The sequence below is a fragment of the Lytechinus variegatus genome, chromosome 3 (assembly GCF_018143015.1).
Source record: "Lytechinus variegatus isolate NC3 chromosome 3, Lvar_3.0, whole genome shotgun sequence".
Classification (NCBI taxonomy): Eukaryota; Metazoa; Echinodermata; class Echinoidea; order Temnopleuroida; family Toxopneustidae; genus Lytechinus; species Lytechinus variegatus.
Genome location: NC_054742.1, coordinates 18572341 through 18593940, shown reverse-complemented (window position 1 = coordinate 18593940; position 21600 = coordinate 18572341). Strand labels below are relative to the sequence as shown.

The following is a 21600-nucleotide window of genomic DNA, read 5'->3' as shown; positions in this document are numbered from 1 at the left end:
TCCCTCCCCTTATATGGAAGGAAGCATTTTCAGTCTTGCATTGAAATGATGCAATCTGATGCATCATGCTTTAATCATTTCATAACTATAGGCCTACATAAGGCAAAGTTCATATGTTTAATCAAATTTCATGAAATACTGTGAAGAAATGTAAACTTTGTTAGTGCCAGTGGCATAATGAGCAAAAAACATTTCAAAGCAAGAGTTCAAACTTGCCTGTACCATCAGTCTGGCCATAAAGGGTTATGTGGACAGGCTTCAAGAGCACAAACATTGCTAAGCCATATGAGCCTAGGAACTAGGTGAATTGTGTGAGTCACACACAAATTGCATGAGAGCTGTCAATTGTCTGGTTTCAACCAACACACATACAGCACTTCCTCACCTTAAATTTCATGAAAACTTATTTGTCAATCTTGTCCAAAACAACAAAGCACTTGCCTATCATTAAGCACACAGCACATACAGCTGAATCAATGAGCCTTTATGTTAGTAGAAAGTAATATATGAATATACAATACCAGTGAATCCTTTGGCTATTTGGTTATCATTAGCATGCAGCATGGGTTAAAAGGTTGGTGAGTGTCTTACCTTTCAAGAAGGTCAAATCCTGGTTCTGTTCTTACACATGAATTCTTTAAGAAGGTCTTTTAATCTTTAAAATATATCCAATAAAACCGTCATTTGATATAGCGCCTTTTCCTTTCGGTTACAAAGCTCTGTGCATACACTACTCCATGTTTGGAGTATCACTTAAAGCCCATATAAATCTTTGTTGATGAGTCAATAAAGTGAATTAGACTCCAATAAAGTATCTAGCAATCTCTCTCATCACTTTTTTTAGCATTTACTTGACAGATTTAGTAATTGAATCAGGGAATTGGTAATGAGAAGGAAATGCAACTTAAAAGTGAGATATTATTGCCCCCATGAAGTAAATCTGATGTTAAAATGCTAATGATTTCATTATGAATAATCATCTGTCTTTATGAAGAGTGTTTGTTGATTTATATTGCAACTTTCTGCAATGTACCATTACTTTATGATTTCAACTAACTGAATTTAATAATTAAAACACAAAAAACACCATGCATAATGAAATATGCATGTTAAATGCACTGCTTAAAAGCTCTACATTGATAATAATTACAGCTAGCCTGAAACCACAACCCCAATGAAGTCAAATGTAATACTTTTTCATATCCTCTTAGAAATCCATATTTACATATGCAATGAGGAAAAGAAATAAAATAAAAATATATATATCACCTGACTTACCTCTCTTGTTTTAAACCTAATAACCAGTATTAAATGAGATTTCTATCTTCCTTCATCTAGGTAGACATAGATCAAACTTACTTGTTCTAGTATTTCTTCTAACAGGTTCACTTTCTCTTCCATCTGGTGAGGTAGACACAAGATTAACTTGGTAGTCAGTGTTAGGTTCTAGGCCATCCACTTCAAGATTTCTTGTATCTGCTGGAAGTCTTCTTGAGAATTGTTGTGGGTTGGATGGAGTCCCTACATCTAACCTATAACCTGCAATGTTTGCTCCTTCTGGTTGTACCCAATTTACATCAAGAGAATCAATGCCGGGGGTCACTCTTGTCCCGGATGGTTTCTGTGGCCGCCGATTTTTCCCTAGATAAACAAGATAAAATATATTGAAAGTAAACAACATTTATTTATGTTATTAATAAAATGCACTTTGAATTATCTTTCACCCAACATTATAATCTCTTTTCTATGTGACATAAGTTCATTGAACACTGAAAAGGTTATCTAGAGCAAACTTGCCTGCTACATTTCAACCTACTTCTTTCCATATCTGCACATACTACAAAAACATTTGAAACAACATCTCACATTCGTACCATACAATATGCCATAAAACCAACAAAATCCTTAACAAAGTCACAACAAAATATTATTCCTTACTTGTTTTTGCTCTTCTTGTGATAGGATCGCTATCTCCCGATGGTGAGGTGGAAAATAAGTTGACTTGATAATTTGTATCTGGGTCAAGGTCTGGAATGGTGAAATCTGTTGTGCCACGAGGGAAATTATAAGAGGCCTGGTTAGGTTCAGATGGTGTCCCAACTTCCACTCGATATCCATTGACATTAGGATCCTCAGGTTCATCCCAGCTAATAGGTATTGAATCATACCGAGGTATTGCTCTTGTGTTGGCAGGAGCCCTCACAGCACGGCTACGACCTTCATCAAAATAAAAAATATTTGCACATAAAGTGTTGAACAGCCATGAATTCCAGGTTTTAAGACCTATATAATGCCATGTAGACCAGAAATAAAGTCTATGTAATGTAATAAATAAGTTAATGAAAATTTCACATCTTTCTACCGTTACGTCAAAACAGTATAATTTCTTTAGATAATTTGTTTCCTTTATTGCATTTTTACTGTAAAATGTAGAAACATTCTTAATACAAATTGCTTGAAATAAATCAAAGTAATAAAGGTTCATTTAAAGCACACAAATGTACTACATACTAGGCCGTGTCCTGAAACCTCGTTGAACAGGATCACTTTCCCCATCTGGACCATAAGCTTGGACAGAGACCTGGTAATCTCTGTTTGGTTCCAATCCAGTGTGCCTGAAGTTGGTTGTTTTTGGAACACGTTCAGAGAACTGAGTTGGGTTGTCAGGTGGTCCAATGTTGACAATATAACCCTCTATGTTATCAGTGCCTGAAGCTCCCCAGTTGATATCTACTGAGTCGGTGTCCTCATTTAACCAAAGACCATTTGGAGGGGAAGATCCACGAGGCCTACTGCGTGCTAAAAAATATTTCCAAGAAAGTAACAAGGCTTATAATTCCAACAACAGAAACAATCCAAATTGAATTGAAACAAGACACTTTCAAGACAAGAATTATGAGAACAGGAACAAACATGTAAACAGTAAACAATAGAAAACAAGTATAACCAAACGTAAGGCCTTATTCCGACCTAGTGAAACAATTACAACAATATAATTTAGTGTACAAACATGGTTAGCCTAATCACACTCAATATTTACATCAATTAAATGGGGTACTTCAGGTTGAACATCAGTATATGATTTGAACATAATGAAATCAGACAAAAGACAGAATATTTCAACCAAATTGGATGAGGGATAATAAAGTTGTGACTTTTCAGTAGTGTTGTATTATTCTGGGAAAACACTTCCATACATGACATAGTTATGCAAAGAGTTGATGTCATTACCCAATTCATTCTTTTGTATTTCATTATATGGAATTACATTTATTCAAATTTTGTCCTCAAAAAATATAAATATAAGTTTTTCTGAAACTTGCTTTCATACATACATGAAAATGTTAAATAAATACAACTTATGCATAATCTAATAAACTTTTTAAAATAAAAAAGAGAAATTTAATACTTTTTTCCAGTCTGGAGTACCCCTGGAACAGCAATCAAAAGTATCATTGTCATTATTCTTGTCATTGTCAAAATATACTTTTATTAGCAAAAGACCCACCTGCTTTATTACTACATAAAGACATAGTTTGACAATGAAGAGAAAACAAGTGGAACTCTTCTGGCAGTCTCGTCTCATTCAATTTTGAAGCAGTGACCACTTTTATACAAGTAAGATGAATAATTGTGGGGGGGGGGAGGTTGTCAATGCGAATATCCCAAAAGTCTTAATGTTTGGGGGGGCATAAAAATTTTTTTTTTTTTTAAGGATTTAGATAAACAGGTACTCATCCGTCCATATTACGTTGAGTGATGCTAGCAGGAATGCTGAATTTTGTGGTGCCAAAACAGGATTCATTCACTATCAGACTATTAATGCCCATGACTATGCCAGCATTATCCAGTTTAAAACTGTACTGGTGGGATAGAATCGCATGTTTTCTATGTGATGCCCTTTATTTATTTTATTATTGTTCATTACTAAAGCAAAGATAACACATGTTTTTGCAACTGTGTTGAGAAAAAATCTAAAACGTGAGTGTCTTATGTAAGCGCTCTTCTGAAAAAAAAAAGGCTTGATAAAAAATAAAATAAAGAAAACTCAAAAAAAAAAAAAATCTTATATGAAAGCTGATAACCAGAACAGAACTGTACTTTGGGAGGTACTAATATAGCATTTCACACTCACGTGTTTTAACAGACTTTCTGACAGGTTCACTCTCTCCTGTTGGTGAGGTGGACACTACACTGACTTGATATTCAGTGTCTTCATCCAATCTTGGAACATTGACTGAATTGGTTCCCCGAGGCAATCTTTGAGAAAACTTTGAACGAGGATTAGATGGTGTTCCAACATCAACTCTGTATCCATCTACATTATCATCATCAGGTTCCTGCCATGTGACATCAATAGAATCCGGACGAGATGAAGTTGCAGTTGTCTCTTGGGGACGTTGTGGACGCCGTGTAGATCCTAAATCACAGGATCAAGAATAATCATGTGATCAGATACATGTACTAGAAATTTCTAAATATTGCTGAGTGGACCAAATGGCAGTTAGACAAGGTGGATATACTGGACGAACTGAAGGTAGACCAAATGAAGTAAACAAGATGGCAATCGGACAAATTGGCATAAGACCAAATGAAAATAAACCATGACTCGTGCGCTGTAGCTCAGTGCGACAGTAGCACGACAATCCCAACAACACAATGACATATTAGAACTGATCAGGAAGAGTCAGAATATTTCGCCAGCAACATTCTAGATTCGGACAAAAAAATCTGTGTATGGCAGGTGGTTGGTTCATAAAAGGGGCGCAAATGAACACAGTGAAATTGTTGGATTTGTTGGTAACCCATATCTATGTGCATAGGTTCTCAGTCATCAATTTCAACATAGGATTCCAATCTGCCATACTTTCTGCACATGAGAGACAAACATTTATTTTCACAGATATAATGCTGAGAAAAGTGGCAGGGGTAGATTCAACCATATGAAAACAATATCAGATTTAAAGTACTTACTTGTTCTAGCACTTCTCCTTACAGGTTCACTGTTTCCAGACCTTGATCTAGAATACAAATTGACCTGATAATCTGTATCTGATGATAATCCTGTAATGTCTGCACTTGTTGTACCACGATCATAATCTCTAGTAAATTGACGAGGATTAGAAGGAGGTCCAGCTTCCAACCTGTATCCAGTAACATCATCTCCTTCAGGTTCTTCCCATGTAACACCCAATGAATCATATCGTCTGTTAACTCTGGTACCAGTTGGAGGTTTTGGGCTTCTAGATTGACCTGAGAGAATAAGGGACAGAGTGGTTGAAGATCTTGGAAGGTTGATTCTTACGTTGTTTTACAGTGACACAGCAGATAGACTGTATCATTTTATGGTTGAAGACCTATTTCTAGAATAAAAACTATTAAAAATGTATAAATAATGTCACAGGATGTAAAAAAAATCTATAAATAGAAAAATGTAGAATAACAATAGAAAATCAAAGTGATTTTTTTTTAACTTACGAGGCCTAGTTCTAAACCCTTGTTGTATAGGCTGACTCTCCCCATCTGAATCATAAGACTTGATAGAAACTTGATAATCTGTTTCTGGTTCAAGTCCATCTTGTTTTATCCTCCTCCTGTCACTACTTGGAACACGTTGTGTAAATTGATTTGGGTTGGACTCCGGGCCCATGTTGACGACATAACCATCTACATCATTGGTTGCAGCTTCCCAGTTTACTGTTGCTCTATCAGAACCTTCTCTTATCTGCATACCATTTGGAGGAGAATTTGCTGCTCCACCTTGAGGACTGGACCCTGGTGCACCTTTTGAAATTAAATAATTTTAAAAGTTACATTCAAATCTGAATGTTAGGCTTGAAATAACAAACATGTGCTAATTCCAAGTTAATAAAATTTTATGGTTTCAATCTCGTAAAATGTATCTACATAAGACCTTTTGTATTAAGTACTTTAAGATCTATTTGTGGAAATATTTTACATGTGTCTTTGTAGTATTTTTGTAGATATCTATAGGAACTGTTGCTGGGCTGATGCCATGAGTATGTTCAGATAGTGCATGCACTTAATGAGATATCACCATTCAGAGCTGGGGGACTGAATCAAAGATAAGTGAAAAATTAGCCCTAAACCATCCAATATAATCATATAATTATTATTACATGTATCTATCTCCCCAGCCCACACAAAAAGAGGGAAAATTCTGATCAATCAAGTCACGTCGCTTACCACAATCAGCGCCTCACATAATTGAATCATAGAAATGTAAATCATTATCATTTATGATCATGCACTCTATGTTGAACATAGCAATGCATTTGTACATGTTGTGTGTTTCACACATTCGCATTAGACTGTCCAATACAATGCCATAGTGAACAGCAAGTTTTGTACAAAAGCCTATAGGATATTCAAAGAATTTCGGTCTTTGTTCAATACGCTCTCATATTCAGCAGGCAATTTATACAGACCAGGATAAAATGCTCTATATAGATAAGATATTAAACTGGATGGCTCAGAATGGGATACAAGATATATTTTATGGGTTAGGTTTTATATCATATTGACTGGCCGTGAAGGAAACATCAGATACATTGCCTATGGTAAAACAGAATCATATTGTCCCAAGTCTTTAGACGAGGGCACTAGCTAGATATTCCCCTGAAGAAGAACCAGTTAATAAGTTTTACTATAATCCAAGTCTAACATTTTGAGCAAAAAAATCATGAAAATGGAGATATCATACCCCTTAAAATAGGGTTCTATTGTTTCATGTGTATATCATGGGCTCTGAACTTTACCATTGTGATGTCATTATTAAGGTAACAATCACATCAATGCAAATGGGGACAAAGTACCCATCGTCATCTCATCTTGCTTAGCATTATGACATATGCTATTCCTGTACAGATGAATATGACGCTTATCTCTTTCTATGCATCTTCCGATAGCCGGATGTGAGACCATAGAAAATGCAACTAATTTTGAGTCATCTAGCATTAAAAGTCAGTACACGCAGAAAGACAGAACAAAATACAAATAATACCGGTTTCCCCATATTCATTAAAATTTGTCTAGGGCAAACAGGGTATTGTAGATGGCCAGCTCAGATTTCTGATATGGGTAATAATAGGGAATACACTTATTGAAAATGAGTGCAGTATTGGCACTAATGAGCAGAGTTTCCAATAAAATACAAATGCTCATAAAATATACACTCACTTGTCCTTGCAGCCTTTGTTAATGGTTCACTTTCTTCATCTCCTGCAAGGGATACTACTTTGACCTGGTAATCTGTTTCTGGGGATAGACCTGAGAATGTGTGCTGGCTTTGTCCACGATCAAATCGTTGTGTAAACTGTCTTGGATTAGACGGAGTGCCAATATCTACTCTGTATCCATCGATATTATCTCCTTCTGGTTCATCCCATCTCAACATCAGAGAATCAGAACCAGGACTTACTTTAGCACGAGGTGGACGTTTTGGACGTCGATTCTTTCCTGCAAAGTTTATTAAGATGGAAGAAATGAAGAAGAAAAAGTGGTAAATTATGAAGCAATATTTTGAATATCAAGTTGAAATCTGGTATGAAATTTGATTTTCAGTTTAAATGGTACAATTTTCATTTCACTTTACTCACTCACAACTTACAAAATATTCTACTGTATGCATCCTCAAAACATTTGACTCATTTTACTACATCACTATTCAAAGAGCAATGCACTTTAATAGAGCTGTTGCTATTCTCAAGTATGAATGTTCTTCTTATACCAAACATTTTCAGTGAATTCAAGCTATTTCCTCACATGTTTGAACTAGGGGCCACAGCTGAACATAAAAAAGAAATCATGTAATTTCCTATTTAATTACCAGCCATTAAAGGTAAAGGCAACCCAAATAAAACTTGATTTGAATATTAAAGAGAAAAATTAAACAAGCTAAATGCTAAACATTCCATATAAAATGGATGTACCATAATAAGAAACTTAAGACATTTTAGTTTTGCTCAATTTTATAAAACAGTTATATGAACATCCTGGTACTACAAAAATTGAAATAGTGTAAAATTAAAACAATAAAATATATAAGAATATAGTGAAGTGAGTGGGTGATGTCATAACTTCCCTTATTGGCATATTATGTATATTTTCTTATATCCCCCTTCATGAGTACTCTAGATAATGGATTGGTCAATTCCTGACCATGTGATAAAGTATAAGTTCAATTGGAAAAACACATCTCTGCAAAAAAACTCCGAATTCCTCTTGACTGTATATCCGCAAAAAAGAAGCCAGCACAGGGCTAGTGCAGCTGCTATCAGAAGAAATCAGTTACCGATAACTGAAAGTCAATGTGGAATTGGGTCTAGTTTAATATCTATCATGGAGAAAATACAATTCCATGATAGCCATTTTTGAACATCCAAGACTTTTGAGTCGTTTTATTTGGAAAGTTCATAAAGGATAATTTAGAATAAGCATACCTAACAAGGGGAGTCAAGATCTGACATGAATCATCCTGCGTATTGCAAGTTACATCTTAAATGAAACTGCAGCGGACCTCTCATGTAGAAGCCATGCGCAGCCTACCCAAGAACTGTTCAGCATTAGCTCAGGCGAAAAGTTACATCTATTAGAATTGGTCCATATTGGTTATACATCAACAAGGATTCACATATATCAGGCGATTTCCTTCAAAAACATAGTGGGAATTATTAATCCTTGGTTGGACTGGCAATATGTGGAGCTGACTCTTTATGTGGAGCGTTGTGGCCCAGTGGATTAGTCTTCAGACTTTGAAACAGAGGGTCGTGGGTTCGAATCCCAGCCATGGCGTAATTTCCTTCAGCAAGAAACTGATCCACAATGTGCTGCACTCAACCCAGGTGAGGTAAATAGGTACCGGTAGGAAGTAATTCCTTAAAAATCTGTGTGCGCTATGAACGCCTAGCTTAGCAGGGTAATATAGGAGCGCCCTGAGCACCTAACAGGGTGGATATGTGCGCAATATAAATACCCTATATTATATAACTTTATTCCTTGGGGCAGACCTCGGGGGAAAATAGTTATAGTTATACCAACCTCAGAAAAATAATTCTCACTATACTTTCTCAAAGCCATATATATTTCTACAATATATATCACTGTGATGTGTATTAAATGTTTTTGTGAAAAACAGTAATAATTGTAAGATTTAAAACTTATTTTAATTTCAAAAGTTACAATTGTATATTTGCTTGAGTTTTCTATTTTAATTCTAAACATATTTTTGTACTTGACCTTTAAAATTGGGTTAGATTCTCACTTGTTTTTCCTCTCCTTGTGACTGGGTCACTATCTCGGGCTGGAGAGGTGGAAAATAATTTGACTTGATAATCAGTATCTGGGTCAAGGTCTGGAATGGTGAAATCTGTTGTGCCACGAGGGAAATTGTAAGAGGCTAAGTTAGGTTCAGATGGTGTTCCAACTTCCACTCGATATCCATTGACATTAGGATCCTCAGGTTCATCCCAGCTGACTGCTATGGAATCATACCTTTCTCTTGCTCTGGTGTTGGTAGGGGGTGAAGGACCTCGACTTCGCTCTGTAAACATAAAAACAAATGGGATGAATCAATTCTTTGTAATTATGTAGAAATGTTTCAAAGTTATTGGAAAATCTAATCTACACTTTTTTTGCCTAGTAGTTTTCACATATACTCATGCACATATAGCGTATCACTAATGCACACACACAACACACCAATACAATAATTTATTTCTCAAACAAGAGTGAAGAGCTAAGACATACCTATGAAAATTGAAAATGGATTATTACAAGCTTTATTATTCACACTTTATGGTACATATAGAGACACAGTTAAAATGTTAAAGTTAGGCATCCTTGCATGGATATATACATACTGTATCAAGGTATATCTCTCTGAAAATGGTTCCATTTACTACTAATAAACCACAAGGCAAAATACAATCATTGATCATACAATAAACAAGAAAAACTATGTTTATTTCTATCATAGCCATCAAAGGGAGGGAAAAAATGCCATTGATTTTGAGCTCTTTTAGAAAGAAAGAAAGAAAGAAAGAATATGAGACAAGCACTTTATTACATAAACTCTATAGAATGATGAGCACACAAAACCTATAACAAGCACATCATTGTATGAAGTTTTTGGCTAGCCTTCACCAATCGGTGAGGTTTATCTCTATGATTCTATACTTGGATCTATTCTACAATGCACTGAGTGAGTCAAAGAAATCATTACATCTCATATATTAAATGAAAGTTCCTGTCATAAATGCATAACTACTTTTATGTGTCTTGAAAAGAGTGTTTACCCCCACATAATTTGACGCCATATTTGTGAGGTGAATGTTTACACCTAATAACAAGGACGTATTTCTCGCAATGATGTAAAATTAGATTTCTACAAAAATTAAGATACAATTGCGATAAATTAATCAAATGTCCATGACACCATTTTTCTATAAGTTCTGCAGTAATATTTATTACACAATACCTTTTCACTGGCATTAACATGAAATCTTATATTAATTGAAAATTTATTTTGCAATGATTTTTTCTGCAAGTCTTGTAGATAATGGCTTCATGGACACTGGAGTCATACATTGCTTTGACACAAATTTAATTGTACATCACAATAACTCCAGATTATCCAAGCAGAACTTTGTACTACGTAAAGATGGTATTAATTGTTTTTTTAGAGAAGATACTTTTCAGGACACATGTAATAATTTTGTGTTCATGATGATTGAGTTTTATCATTATCTTTTTTTCACTCACTCTGTATATCTAAACTAAATAAAAAAAAGGAAAAACCTATTAGCTTCAGGAGCAATTAGCTATTGGATGTTATAAAGCAAAAAAAAGGAAATTGCAATTTCACTGATTTCAATCTTTTACATAACATGATGAAAATGTAAATGTATATAACTTAATCATGGCTACAAGAAATCATCATATAGCATGTGCTGTGACTTCCACCCCTATTCGCAATATGATGCGCCATTTATCGGTTGCAGCAGACAGGCTGAAATTCGCAGTGCCTCATGGGATAAAGTTGACATCTGCTGCATACGCTAGTACAAAAGTGAATGCATGCATGTGATCATTCAGCGCTGGCCAACACGGCTTGACTGGATATGCTGCTTACTAGGGTCCAGGAGGTGAGAATAGTTTGCCCTCATATTTCTGTGTGAAATTTAGACCAATTTGGTGAATTCCTGCAAAATTGCTTTCATTTTTGAAGCATGCACATTCACATCAACACTGTGCGCTGCTTGAGTGTGATGTCGACTGAATAGATAATTGGCCTGTTCGCTGCAACCGATAGATATTGTGAATCCACCAAATTCAGCAGCATTCTCTTTTTGAGAAATAAACTGTGAAGAAATGCATGTTGCTTTTTGATGCACCAACTAACATATATTTCTATAAGGTTAGTGATATAATTAGAAACACTCAACAAACAGCTGCAAGAAATTAATTAAGCACATGTGATCATTGTATACTTAAAATGCATGATTCAGTATATTCTTTTCCTTTTTAAACCCTTAACATACCAAAATATTTAATATACATACAAAGACTTGAAGCTGGATGCAAAATCTCCTCCAAATCTCAGCTCATCAGAAATAAAATTGCATTCCATAAAATGATCTTTCTTATAAAGAGAAGACAAAGGAAACAAAGTTATATTTTCTTATGTATTATGCATTTTCTATTAAAAAGCATTATTAATTACTATGAAGCATTATTTACAGTGCAACATAAACATCTATATTCAATTAATTTCAAATTCATTCAAGGGAAATATAAAAATATTGTTATGCACAGGGAACAACACATTTCATTTTGACATATACAGAAGCTGCATTACAATTTATTAAAATGACTCACAAGTTAGTAATTCAACACACAGTCTCAAACTTGACACTAATACTGATATTCATCAGTTTTGAAAATGGGATATCAATACATTTAGCAATGGTTCTATCTTGGGTTTATCCTACAAGATCTTTAAATCAAAATACATAGTTCTGACAAAAAAGCAAGTGATATCCATTGCAAATTTATAATACAGTTCCATGAACCAATATGCACACAATAATACTGTTATTTTTAAGTACTTCATATGCCTTCCAGAAGAAATTACTATAATTTATATGGGATAACCAAACGTTTCACCTTTCTAAAATTATAACAAAATTTAACAGTAAGCATAATGTGCTTCTTTTTTTTTTACTATTTACACTTAGATTGGATGTAAATAGATATTTTTTTTCACCCTAATATCATAATTATAAAGCTACTGAGAATTGCAACATTGATATACATGCTAATTGGTAGATTGGAGTCTATTACCAGTATTGCAGCTATGATCATGATAGTTAATCCATGAAACAATACAGTATTGTAAATCATGCAATAACAAGTATTGCTCTGGTATGGTCAATACAATCTTTGACCTGAGAATAGTCAAACACATCTCATATACTTTTATCACAGGCAAACACTTCCTTAACCCGAAACTATAGATGGGGCTAAAAGGGAATTTAGACCCACAAGAAGCTAAAGAGAAGAAACCCCAAATAATTAATTTATAAATCCATCCAATGATTACATTTTGTGTGGAATACAAGATGAAGAAGAAATAAATAAGGGTGATTTCTTTTTCACAATTTTCACCATTTTGGTGTAGTAGGGGGTTTTTAAAGAGAAATTGACAAATTTATGTCTTTTACTTTTAAATGGGTAAAGTCTGAGCATTCTGCGAAACGTTTTTTGTTACTAACATTAAAGTAAACTGCACCTACATATGTAAATGTTGTCCCATTCGAGGCTCAATGGGTATGGTGCGCATGCATTGTAGATGTCACAAACCAGAGGTAAAAGTACATAATTGCAAACTATACAATATTAGTTTTTAAGTCAACTTGGGTTGTCCGAAAATTGATTCTCTAAAATATCTGGAATAAGTCAGCCAAATATGACAACAAATGCCCAGTTCAACTCATCAGACTTTCTTTCTCAAGGCCAATTTTTTTTGTTTCTTCCACAACAAAAATCCATTGTTTTAAATGCATATTGCATGGTTCACTTACAGACAGCGGTACAGTGATTTCAAACTGTCTGATCTCATGAATAATTTCTACAGATGGGTTTTCAGGAATTTGAGAGAGATGAATCTTCTCTCCTTCACAGATTGAAATCACTGTGATTGGTTAAATATTGGCATCGGATTTCATGAAGAACCAGTGATAGCCCATTTGACATTATTGTCAAACTTGATCTTTTTCGGAATAATTATAGCTATTGGGATATCAGACTGATGCGTCAATGCCACCGGACAGCAACATTGTGTAACAGGGATATACCATCTGGATGTCACATGTTACACACACTAAACCTGAAAATGGGACGGGTCTTCTATTTGGGCCCATAAGGGAGACCAAAGCAAAATTTATTCCCCACGGGTCATCAGTCATATTGACCATACCTGAGCAAATCACTGATGTGATTTATATGCTTCTATGATTTAATGGATCAACCATCATTCCAACAAAATAGAATACCAGGATATGAATTTACATTTGCAAATTTAAATGATTACTACAGGTATTCCCAATTTTTTGATGGGGATTGCAACTTTCAATGTGCATACACCACAATAGACTCCAAATTATTAAGTTTATAATCTTTATCTCAATTTCCATTTTTCCACTGCAGGGGGCCATTTCATAAGGCTATTTGTAAATTAAGATTGACTTTAAGAACGACTGGTCATCCTATCTGGTGGTAAATGATATTCACCAATAAATGTTCACTGAAGATTATTTAGCATGTAAGAAAGGTTAACCAGTCATTCTTAAAGTCGCTCTTAACTTAAACTTACGAACACCTTAATTAAACACCCACCAGGTTTGAAGCAAGAGTGAATGGATCATTTTCTTAACATCATACTCACTAGGCTTTGTTGTGAAACCTTGCTGAATAGGTTCACTTTCCACACCTGAGGCACGTGCTTTAACAGAAACTTGGTAATCTGTACTAGGGCGTAAGCCTTTCTGTCTCAAACTTGTAGTTGTACTAGGAACATTTTCAGAGAACTGATTTGGATTGTTTGGGGTGCCAATATTAACAGTATAGCCATCAATATCATCACTGCCTGATGGCTCCCAATTCACTCTCACTGAAGAAGCCTCTTCATTCAACTGCATGCCATTAGGAGGAGAGATTGTCCGAGGACTACGTCTTTCTGTAAATACAAAGATGATATATTTTAGCACAGTGTTATTTACATGATATTCATTAACTTATCAAAGAGCAGCTGATAAGAATTCACATCAAGAAAACTAAGTCCCAGGCACTCATGCCTGTATTTTCATCTAGCATAAAGATTGTTTTAAATGACTTTATCGTCCAATAATATGAATTATTGTTTAAACACATTTTGTATGAAAAATGCAATCTAAATCGCAATATACATGGGTAAAATTTACACTAAAATATGTGAAATTATAAATATAGTTTCCCTACATTCTTTTAAGGAGCTAAAATCAAATTTATTTCTCCGGAAATTTTCTCTTGCTTTTTTTTTTTTTGGGGGGGGATATTAAACAAGATTAGCATATCATAACATATTGTAAAAATTAATACAGCCTCATGGTAACATCCATACCAAAGATATAATAAGTCTATACTTACGTGTTTTAACAGACTTTCTGACTGGTTCACTCTCTCCTGTTGGTGAGGTGGACACTACACTGACTTGATATTCAGTGTCTTCATCCAATCTTGGAACATTGACTGAATTGGTTCCCCGAGGCAATCTTTGTGAGAACTTTGAACGAGGATTAGATGGTGTTCCAACATCAACCCTGTATCCGTCTACATTATCATCATCAGGTTCTTGCCATGTGACATCAATAGAATCAGGACTAGATGATGATGCTCTTGTGCGTTGGGGGCGTTTTGGACGTCTTGTTCGCCCTAAAATTAATAGAATATTATACAGATTATATAAAATATATTTTTATTCAATATCACTTCTAAAAACTTGTTATATTTGTCATTTGAGAAAGCTTTCACATCTTGAAAGCTTAACAATAATTTTCAAATAATAATAATAAGCATGGTAAAAATAATAGAATTATTCATGCATGTTGGGAGTTTGGTAATATGCTTTGAAATAGCCCTTTCCATATTCGATAAAAAAGTACATTTTTAAGTGAATAACACTGGTCCAAACTGTAAGTATAACTAGTAATAATAATGTACAATATGCTGAATGAAGTAAAAATTCCACGTTTATTGCATACCTTTAAAAATAAAGTATGAAATGGTATAACCAACATCCCAAAATAAAGATTTTATAAATCTACTGATGGATTGTTTTGTTAGAATTACCTTAAACAAGGAGGGAAATCATTTTTCAAAAGATGTTCTTACTGAAATCTGGTCCCCTGCCCAAATAATGAAATATAAAAGAAATGAACAGATGTATGTTTATATAATCCAATCTCCATAGCAAAGGAATTTGCAAGTTGGGTGACCTAACATTGATATTAATAAATATCTTATGGACATATATTTTCATTAAAAAAATGAAATTAGTGGAAGTGGAAGAGCCATGGTGTAGTGGTTCTGACTCTTGCCTTGTAAACAGAGGGTTGTGAATCCCACCGCGGTCTAGCATCCTTTGACAAGACGTTAATCCACACTTTGCTACTCTCGACCCAGGTGCTAAATGGGTACCCGGTAGGATGTGAAAATCATTGTATGTTTTAATTTGCCAGCACCATTATGAGGCTGCGATGAATGCGAGGAATGCTCCCCAGGGAGTGGAAATTGTGCACTTTTTGTGCAGGATTGAAATTAATCCAATGATCTGGGTAATAATATGCTGTAAAGTGCTTTGGGCCATTGTGGGAAAAGCACTATATAAAAATTGGCTATAATTATCATTAAATGAAAGCCCCTCTACCAAAAGTGATTACTTTATCTTACTCATCATACATAACTAGATTGATCTGGGATGCCAAGTATTGTCCAATGAAATTGCCAAATAAGGTCAAATCTGCAGAACATTGCACCTGCTGACCTGCATAAGCATGGTATGGTTGTGTCAACACTTGCCTGGCCTTCAAGTGTATATTTTTAACACAAAGAATATGTACTCTAATCATTACTGTATATATATATATATAGATAAATATATTTATTTATAAATTCAAAATAATTCCAATAGATCATTCAAATGTCATATATGATTAATGTCACTTCAATAAACATATCACAAATTGCAGTTGATCAAGCACAGTCTATAATGTTATGCAAATTAACGTGGAAATAGGATAGACATGAAACAATCTGAAGATAACAAAATTCTGAAAGGCAACTAACTGTTAATACACACCAGTTTGACCAGAATTTTTTTTTTCTATTCAAACCTTTAAGGTACCACTGCGCAAAGACAACCCTATAATATGATATCTTGAGAAACACTAAGATGGGAGCAAAAGATATGACAAAATCTGTACTAATTAACTTTAAACTTTTTAAAAGTTTTATCAAAAATAACATTCCGCTTAAATAATATTGGAAGCTTAAAAGTGCCACCATGAATTTATGATAATTAATCAATCTTAGCGGAAGATCAGATCTTTAATGATAATCTGATACATATGATTAATATAGCATCTTTTCAATTTTGATTAAATGCTCAAGGCACTTAGAAGAGATCTCTGAAGAGATCTTTGATCTCCTCATGGTGAGATCCCTTTGAAGAGATGATCAGATGATCCCAAATCTCATTATATCAACATCCCTTAGCACTAATTATTAGATCTCTAGATCCCCGATCATATCATGATGGCATCCTTTAGAAGGGATGATCAGAAGATCCCAGGTCTCAAAATGCCAACAAACTTTAGCAGATATGACCAGATGATCAGATGCTTGCCAATTTGTAGCCTGTTACGGGTATATGGGTGCAGGAAATTACTTGCAAAAGATTCATAGATTTTGTTATCTGATCATCTGCTATTAAAATGATATAAATATGATGAGATCCAAGATGTTGTAATCTCTTTCACAGGATGAACACATGACAAGATCAAGATCTAGTAATCTGGGGCGGTATTCTGAACATTGTCTTTTCTCCATATTTTATCTTATCTCAGAGATATGACAAAATCGGTATTCTGGTGGATGTCATAACTTTCGTCACAAAAATTGTCATAAATTTTGTCTCTTCTCTTTAGCGCGCACCAAAAATACGCGGCTTTAAATGCGCGTAATCCTTTTATACAAGCAAAAGATATGACAAAAGTTATGACAGGGGGGTAGCAGTCATAAATTTTGTCATATCTTTTAGTACCAAATATCCCGATATCCTGCCGACTGAATGTCAAGCAAATAATTATATTAGTTAGATTAGATTGTGGTATTAGTTTCACTCATCTTCCATGACAATTTTCAAAATTATTTGTCCATGCTACAATTAGTTAGGCCCTACATATTTATTCCTCCTTTTTGTCTCTGTTTTCCTTACTTTTCTACTTCTCCTCTATAATCCTTCACAGCTCCCTGTCTCTCTTTGTAATTAAGCGCATCAATATACGCGTAGTTGCGCGATGCCAGTAACTGGCTTGGGGATACGCCCTACCTGCCACGGGGCTTTCCTATTGGCAAGAAGGGCTCCAACTGGGAACTAACAATGATTTTGATTGGTTTGCTTCCGAAAAGATGGGTGGGAACTTTGAGAGATATGACAGGGAAAAGACAATGTTCAGAATACCGATTTGTGACAATCATAGCGGTGTTATATCTCGGAGAGAAATGACAAAATTTATGACAAAAGTTATGACAAAGTTCCAGAATACCACCCCTGATCATCACTTCTAAAGGACATAGACATGGTCATATAAATACCCTATATCATTATCATTATTATTAGATTCAAGATCTTGTTATATTATCTCTTCTAAAATATGTAGACATAATGAGATCAGAGATATCATTTCATCATCTTGTTTAAAGGATGTTTAATGTAATTTTATTTCATTATTATTAATTAATTTCCATTTCACATGTTGACATGTCATCTCATATCTTTTCTTGTAATCTTCTCTTTTACAGGAAGTTGACAAAACAAGATCCATCATCTATAGTCATCTTTTTTTTTACAAGATGTTGACATGACAAGATAATTATCTGTGTATCTAGGTGGCAGTTTTAAGCTTCAATAAGAAAATGACCTTAAGACATACTTGTTCTTGCTCTCCTCCTTACAGGCTCACTATCTCCAGATTCAGATGTAGAAACTAGATTTATCTGATAATCTGTTTCTGGGTCTAGGTCAGGAACAGTGGCAACCGTTGTACCACGATCATATTCTCTTACAAACTGGCGGGGATCAGAGGGTGTTCCAACTTCCAGTCTGTATCCATCAACATTTTCATCCTCGGGTTCCTCCCATTGGACTGCCATAGAATCATATCTTGGATTTGTTCGCACACCTGTTGGGGACTTGATCCGTTGAGGTCGTTCTAAAAGAATTAACATCAAACAATCATGTTATTTTGCAATACATATTAAATTCTAATTTCAAACCTATAATAATAGTGTGACCTGTAAATGAGGGAAAATCTAGAGATTATGTGAAAAGGGGGAGAATAATGACTTGTCTCGAAATCATGTTAGCTACAGAAGCTTGGGTGATTTTCCTTGTCAGTCATGAAGACAAGTAAATTCACACATTGTTGTGAATAGAATGTTGGCATAATTTTGTCTTGTTTACATAAAACACCTCAATTGTGGATTGGGCCAAAAACCTCAGGACAGTATCTGTCAGTAGCTTTGTAATATCTGATTATTTAATTGGTAAAAAAAGTTTTCAAACAGCTATTTTCAAATAAGAACAAAAACACTGAAGAGATATTGCTTTTGTAATATTGTATGTTTGATGATACTTGAATATTACTCATCTTTCACCAAAGGTTAAGGCAAGCTTCAAAATATTGATAATGATATCACAACATGGTCAAAGTTCATTGACCCTAAATGACCTATGACCCACATCAAGTGATCTACAACTCATGCCAGACGATCAGTAACACATTATTTCCCTTGTGACAAAGTAAACATGAAATAAGTCCATTATGTTCTCAGTTATGTGACATTTTAAAATAAACTTGGTGACGATTTCAATATTTCATTGGAAAAACTTACCAGGTCTTGTTCTGAAGCCCCTTTGAATAGCTTCACTTTCCCTGTTTTGATCATCATAAGACTTGACAGAAACAAGATAATCTGTATCTGGATCAAGTCCATCTTGTCTAAACCGCCTCCTCTCTGTACTTGGAACACGTTGTGTAAACCGATCTGGTTCAGACTCAGGGCCCATATTGACAATATAACCATCTACATCATTGGTTGCAGGTTCCCAATCCACTGTTGCTGAATTTATACCTTCCCTTACTCTCATGCCATTTGGACGGGTTGGACCGCTTCTTGTACCATCATCTTCTGTAGATAGATAGATAAAAAATTTATTAATAAAAATCAAGACATCATCACGGCTAAGGCCGAATTGCGATGTATTTACAATGTAATAATGACAAAATATATTCAAATAATAACAGAGATATTTACAAAATAAATAATACAGATAAAGTATGGAATTGAAACTACTTGTGTTGTGGAATTCTGTGAATACACAAGATGAATTCGAAATTAAATAATTCATAAATTCATTCTTATTAACCACGAGACAAAATTTTAATTATTACAACGACCTCACAGAAAGAGAAGGTAATAGCAAACTTACGTGTTCTCACAGATCTTCTTGCAGGTTCACTCTCTCCGGATGGTGAAGTGGACACTACACTGACTTGGTATTCAGAGTCAGGTCTGAGGTTTGGAATAGAGGCACTTGATGTTCCAGCAGGGTAGCGCCTTGAGAAATCTCGACGTGGATTAGCTGGTGTTCCAACATCTACTCTATATCCATTAATATTGTTATCATTTGGCTGTTCCCAGTTGACATCAATAGTATCAGGACTTGGTGAATTTGTTCTCATGCGTTGAGGACGTTGAGGACGACGTGTTGGTCCTACATACATAAATTGAAGAATAAAATTAAGAGTACAAATTTTAACCCGAAATAAATGCTTCAACATGAAATATCAAGCAACATACCTTGAGTTCTCATTTATGAATTGCATACAGGTGAAAAGAATTATCCTATCACTGTACCCAAATGACCAAAATTATTGAGACAGTACTTTTGGTTAAGATGTACTTTACACATGCTATCAATTAGACACTCTCATTATTTTCCTTTTATTTTCAACACATAATTTTCCTTGAAACTTTCAGAACCATACTGCAAATACAATTAAATCACTGTACTTTATCAACATCTAATATAAAATCATTTTCATTTTTTACTTTATTATATTTTTAATATGTTTTTTACATGCACATGGTAATGGAGGATTATCTGGAGTGCTGTGAAAATGGTGAGCACCCCCAGTAAAAATACAATAACCCTTTATGTTTTAATTTAATTTCAATTTCAATTTTCTACTTTAATCATTTGTCAAACAGGCATTTTAACTACTAGCTTTTGTGAACTTATAATATAAATCATCCAAGATCAGATGATGTCATCTCATAACTATTATCAATCATAAGATGGGCCATCAGAAAATTATTATCCCGAATTAAATCTTACTTGTTCGAGCACTTCTCCTTACAGGTTCACTGTTTCCAGACCTTGATCTAGAATACAAATTGACCTGATAATCTGTATCTGATGATAATCCTGTGATGTCTGCACTTGTTGTACCACGATCATAATCTCTAGTAAATTGACGAGGATTAGAAGGAGGTCCAGCTTCCAACCTGTATCCAGTAACATCATCTCCTTCAGGTTCTTCCCATGTAACACCCAATGAATCATATCGTCTGTTAACTCTGGTACCAGTTGGAGCTTGGGGGTTGCGACTACGTGCTACAATGAGCAATATAATAATAATAATATGAACATTTGTAATGCGCCGGTATCCATCATAAAAAGATGCTCATGGCACAATAAAGAAAAGAAAAGAAAAGGAAAAAGAAAAAGAAAGGAAGGAAGAAAGAAAAACCTACTAAAAAGAGGGGTAGAATAATTTACAACAAAGAGCAAATATCCTTGCTGCAGTGATTTTTTGCATTGTCTGGAAACATTCTAATGAAAGTAAGAAAAACCTTTAACAGACCCTATACATCCAAATCAAATGAGAAATAAAAATATTAATGTAGTAATAATAATCTTGACTGCTCTACAAGTGTGGATAAAAACTTAAAAAGCAAATAATTTGGCAAATTGTATGGCTGAGATCCCCAACCAAAATAGCCCTGCGCAGTGAGAACAAATTAACATAAAAATATCTAAATAGTAGTTGTGCTTTATAAATCATAATGTCATATACATATCATATATTAGGGTTGATCCCCAAATAACATATTAGTTACAATATCCACCTACACTCACAAGAATACAATACTAGTATCATCATCATGGTTGCACAAAACCTTGGTGTCTGGTTT

General features: G+C 34.5%; 1 protein-coding gene across 4 annotated transcripts in view; it reads right to left on the bottom strand.

The window, feature by feature from the left end:
- Nucleotides 1–21600, bottom strand: part of LOC121410392 (twitchin-like) — an 80991-nt gene that overhangs the window by 19793 nt on the left and 39598 nt on the right. For all 4 annotated transcript variants that reach the window (XM_041602440.1, XM_041602443.1, XM_041602441.1 and 1 more), the window contains 14 exons: nucleotides 20741–21019; nucleotides 19832–20116; nucleotides 19234–19530; nucleotides 18273–18551; nucleotides 14707–14991; nucleotides 13967–14257; nucleotides 9284–9562; nucleotides 7201–7479; nucleotides 5479–5784; nucleotides 4975–5253; nucleotides 4136–4420; nucleotides 2512–2799; nucleotides 1939–2217; nucleotides 1360–1641 (listed from right to left, as the gene is read on the bottom strand). In XM_041602440.1, coding sequence (XP_041458374.1) covers nucleotides 1360–1641; nucleotides 1939–2217; nucleotides 2512–2799; nucleotides 4136–4420; nucleotides 4975–5253; nucleotides 5479–5784; nucleotides 7201–7479; nucleotides 9284–9562; nucleotides 13967–14257; nucleotides 14707–14991; nucleotides 18273–18551; nucleotides 19234–19530; nucleotides 19832–20116; nucleotides 20741–21019 — 3993 coding nt within the window. The remainder of the gene's footprint in view (nucleotides 1–1359; nucleotides 1642–1938; nucleotides 2218–2511; nucleotides 2800–4135; nucleotides 4421–4974; nucleotides 5254–5478; nucleotides 5785–7200; nucleotides 7480–9283; nucleotides 9563–13966; nucleotides 14258–14706; nucleotides 14992–18272; nucleotides 18552–19233; nucleotides 19531–19831; nucleotides 20117–20740; nucleotides 21020–21600) is intronic.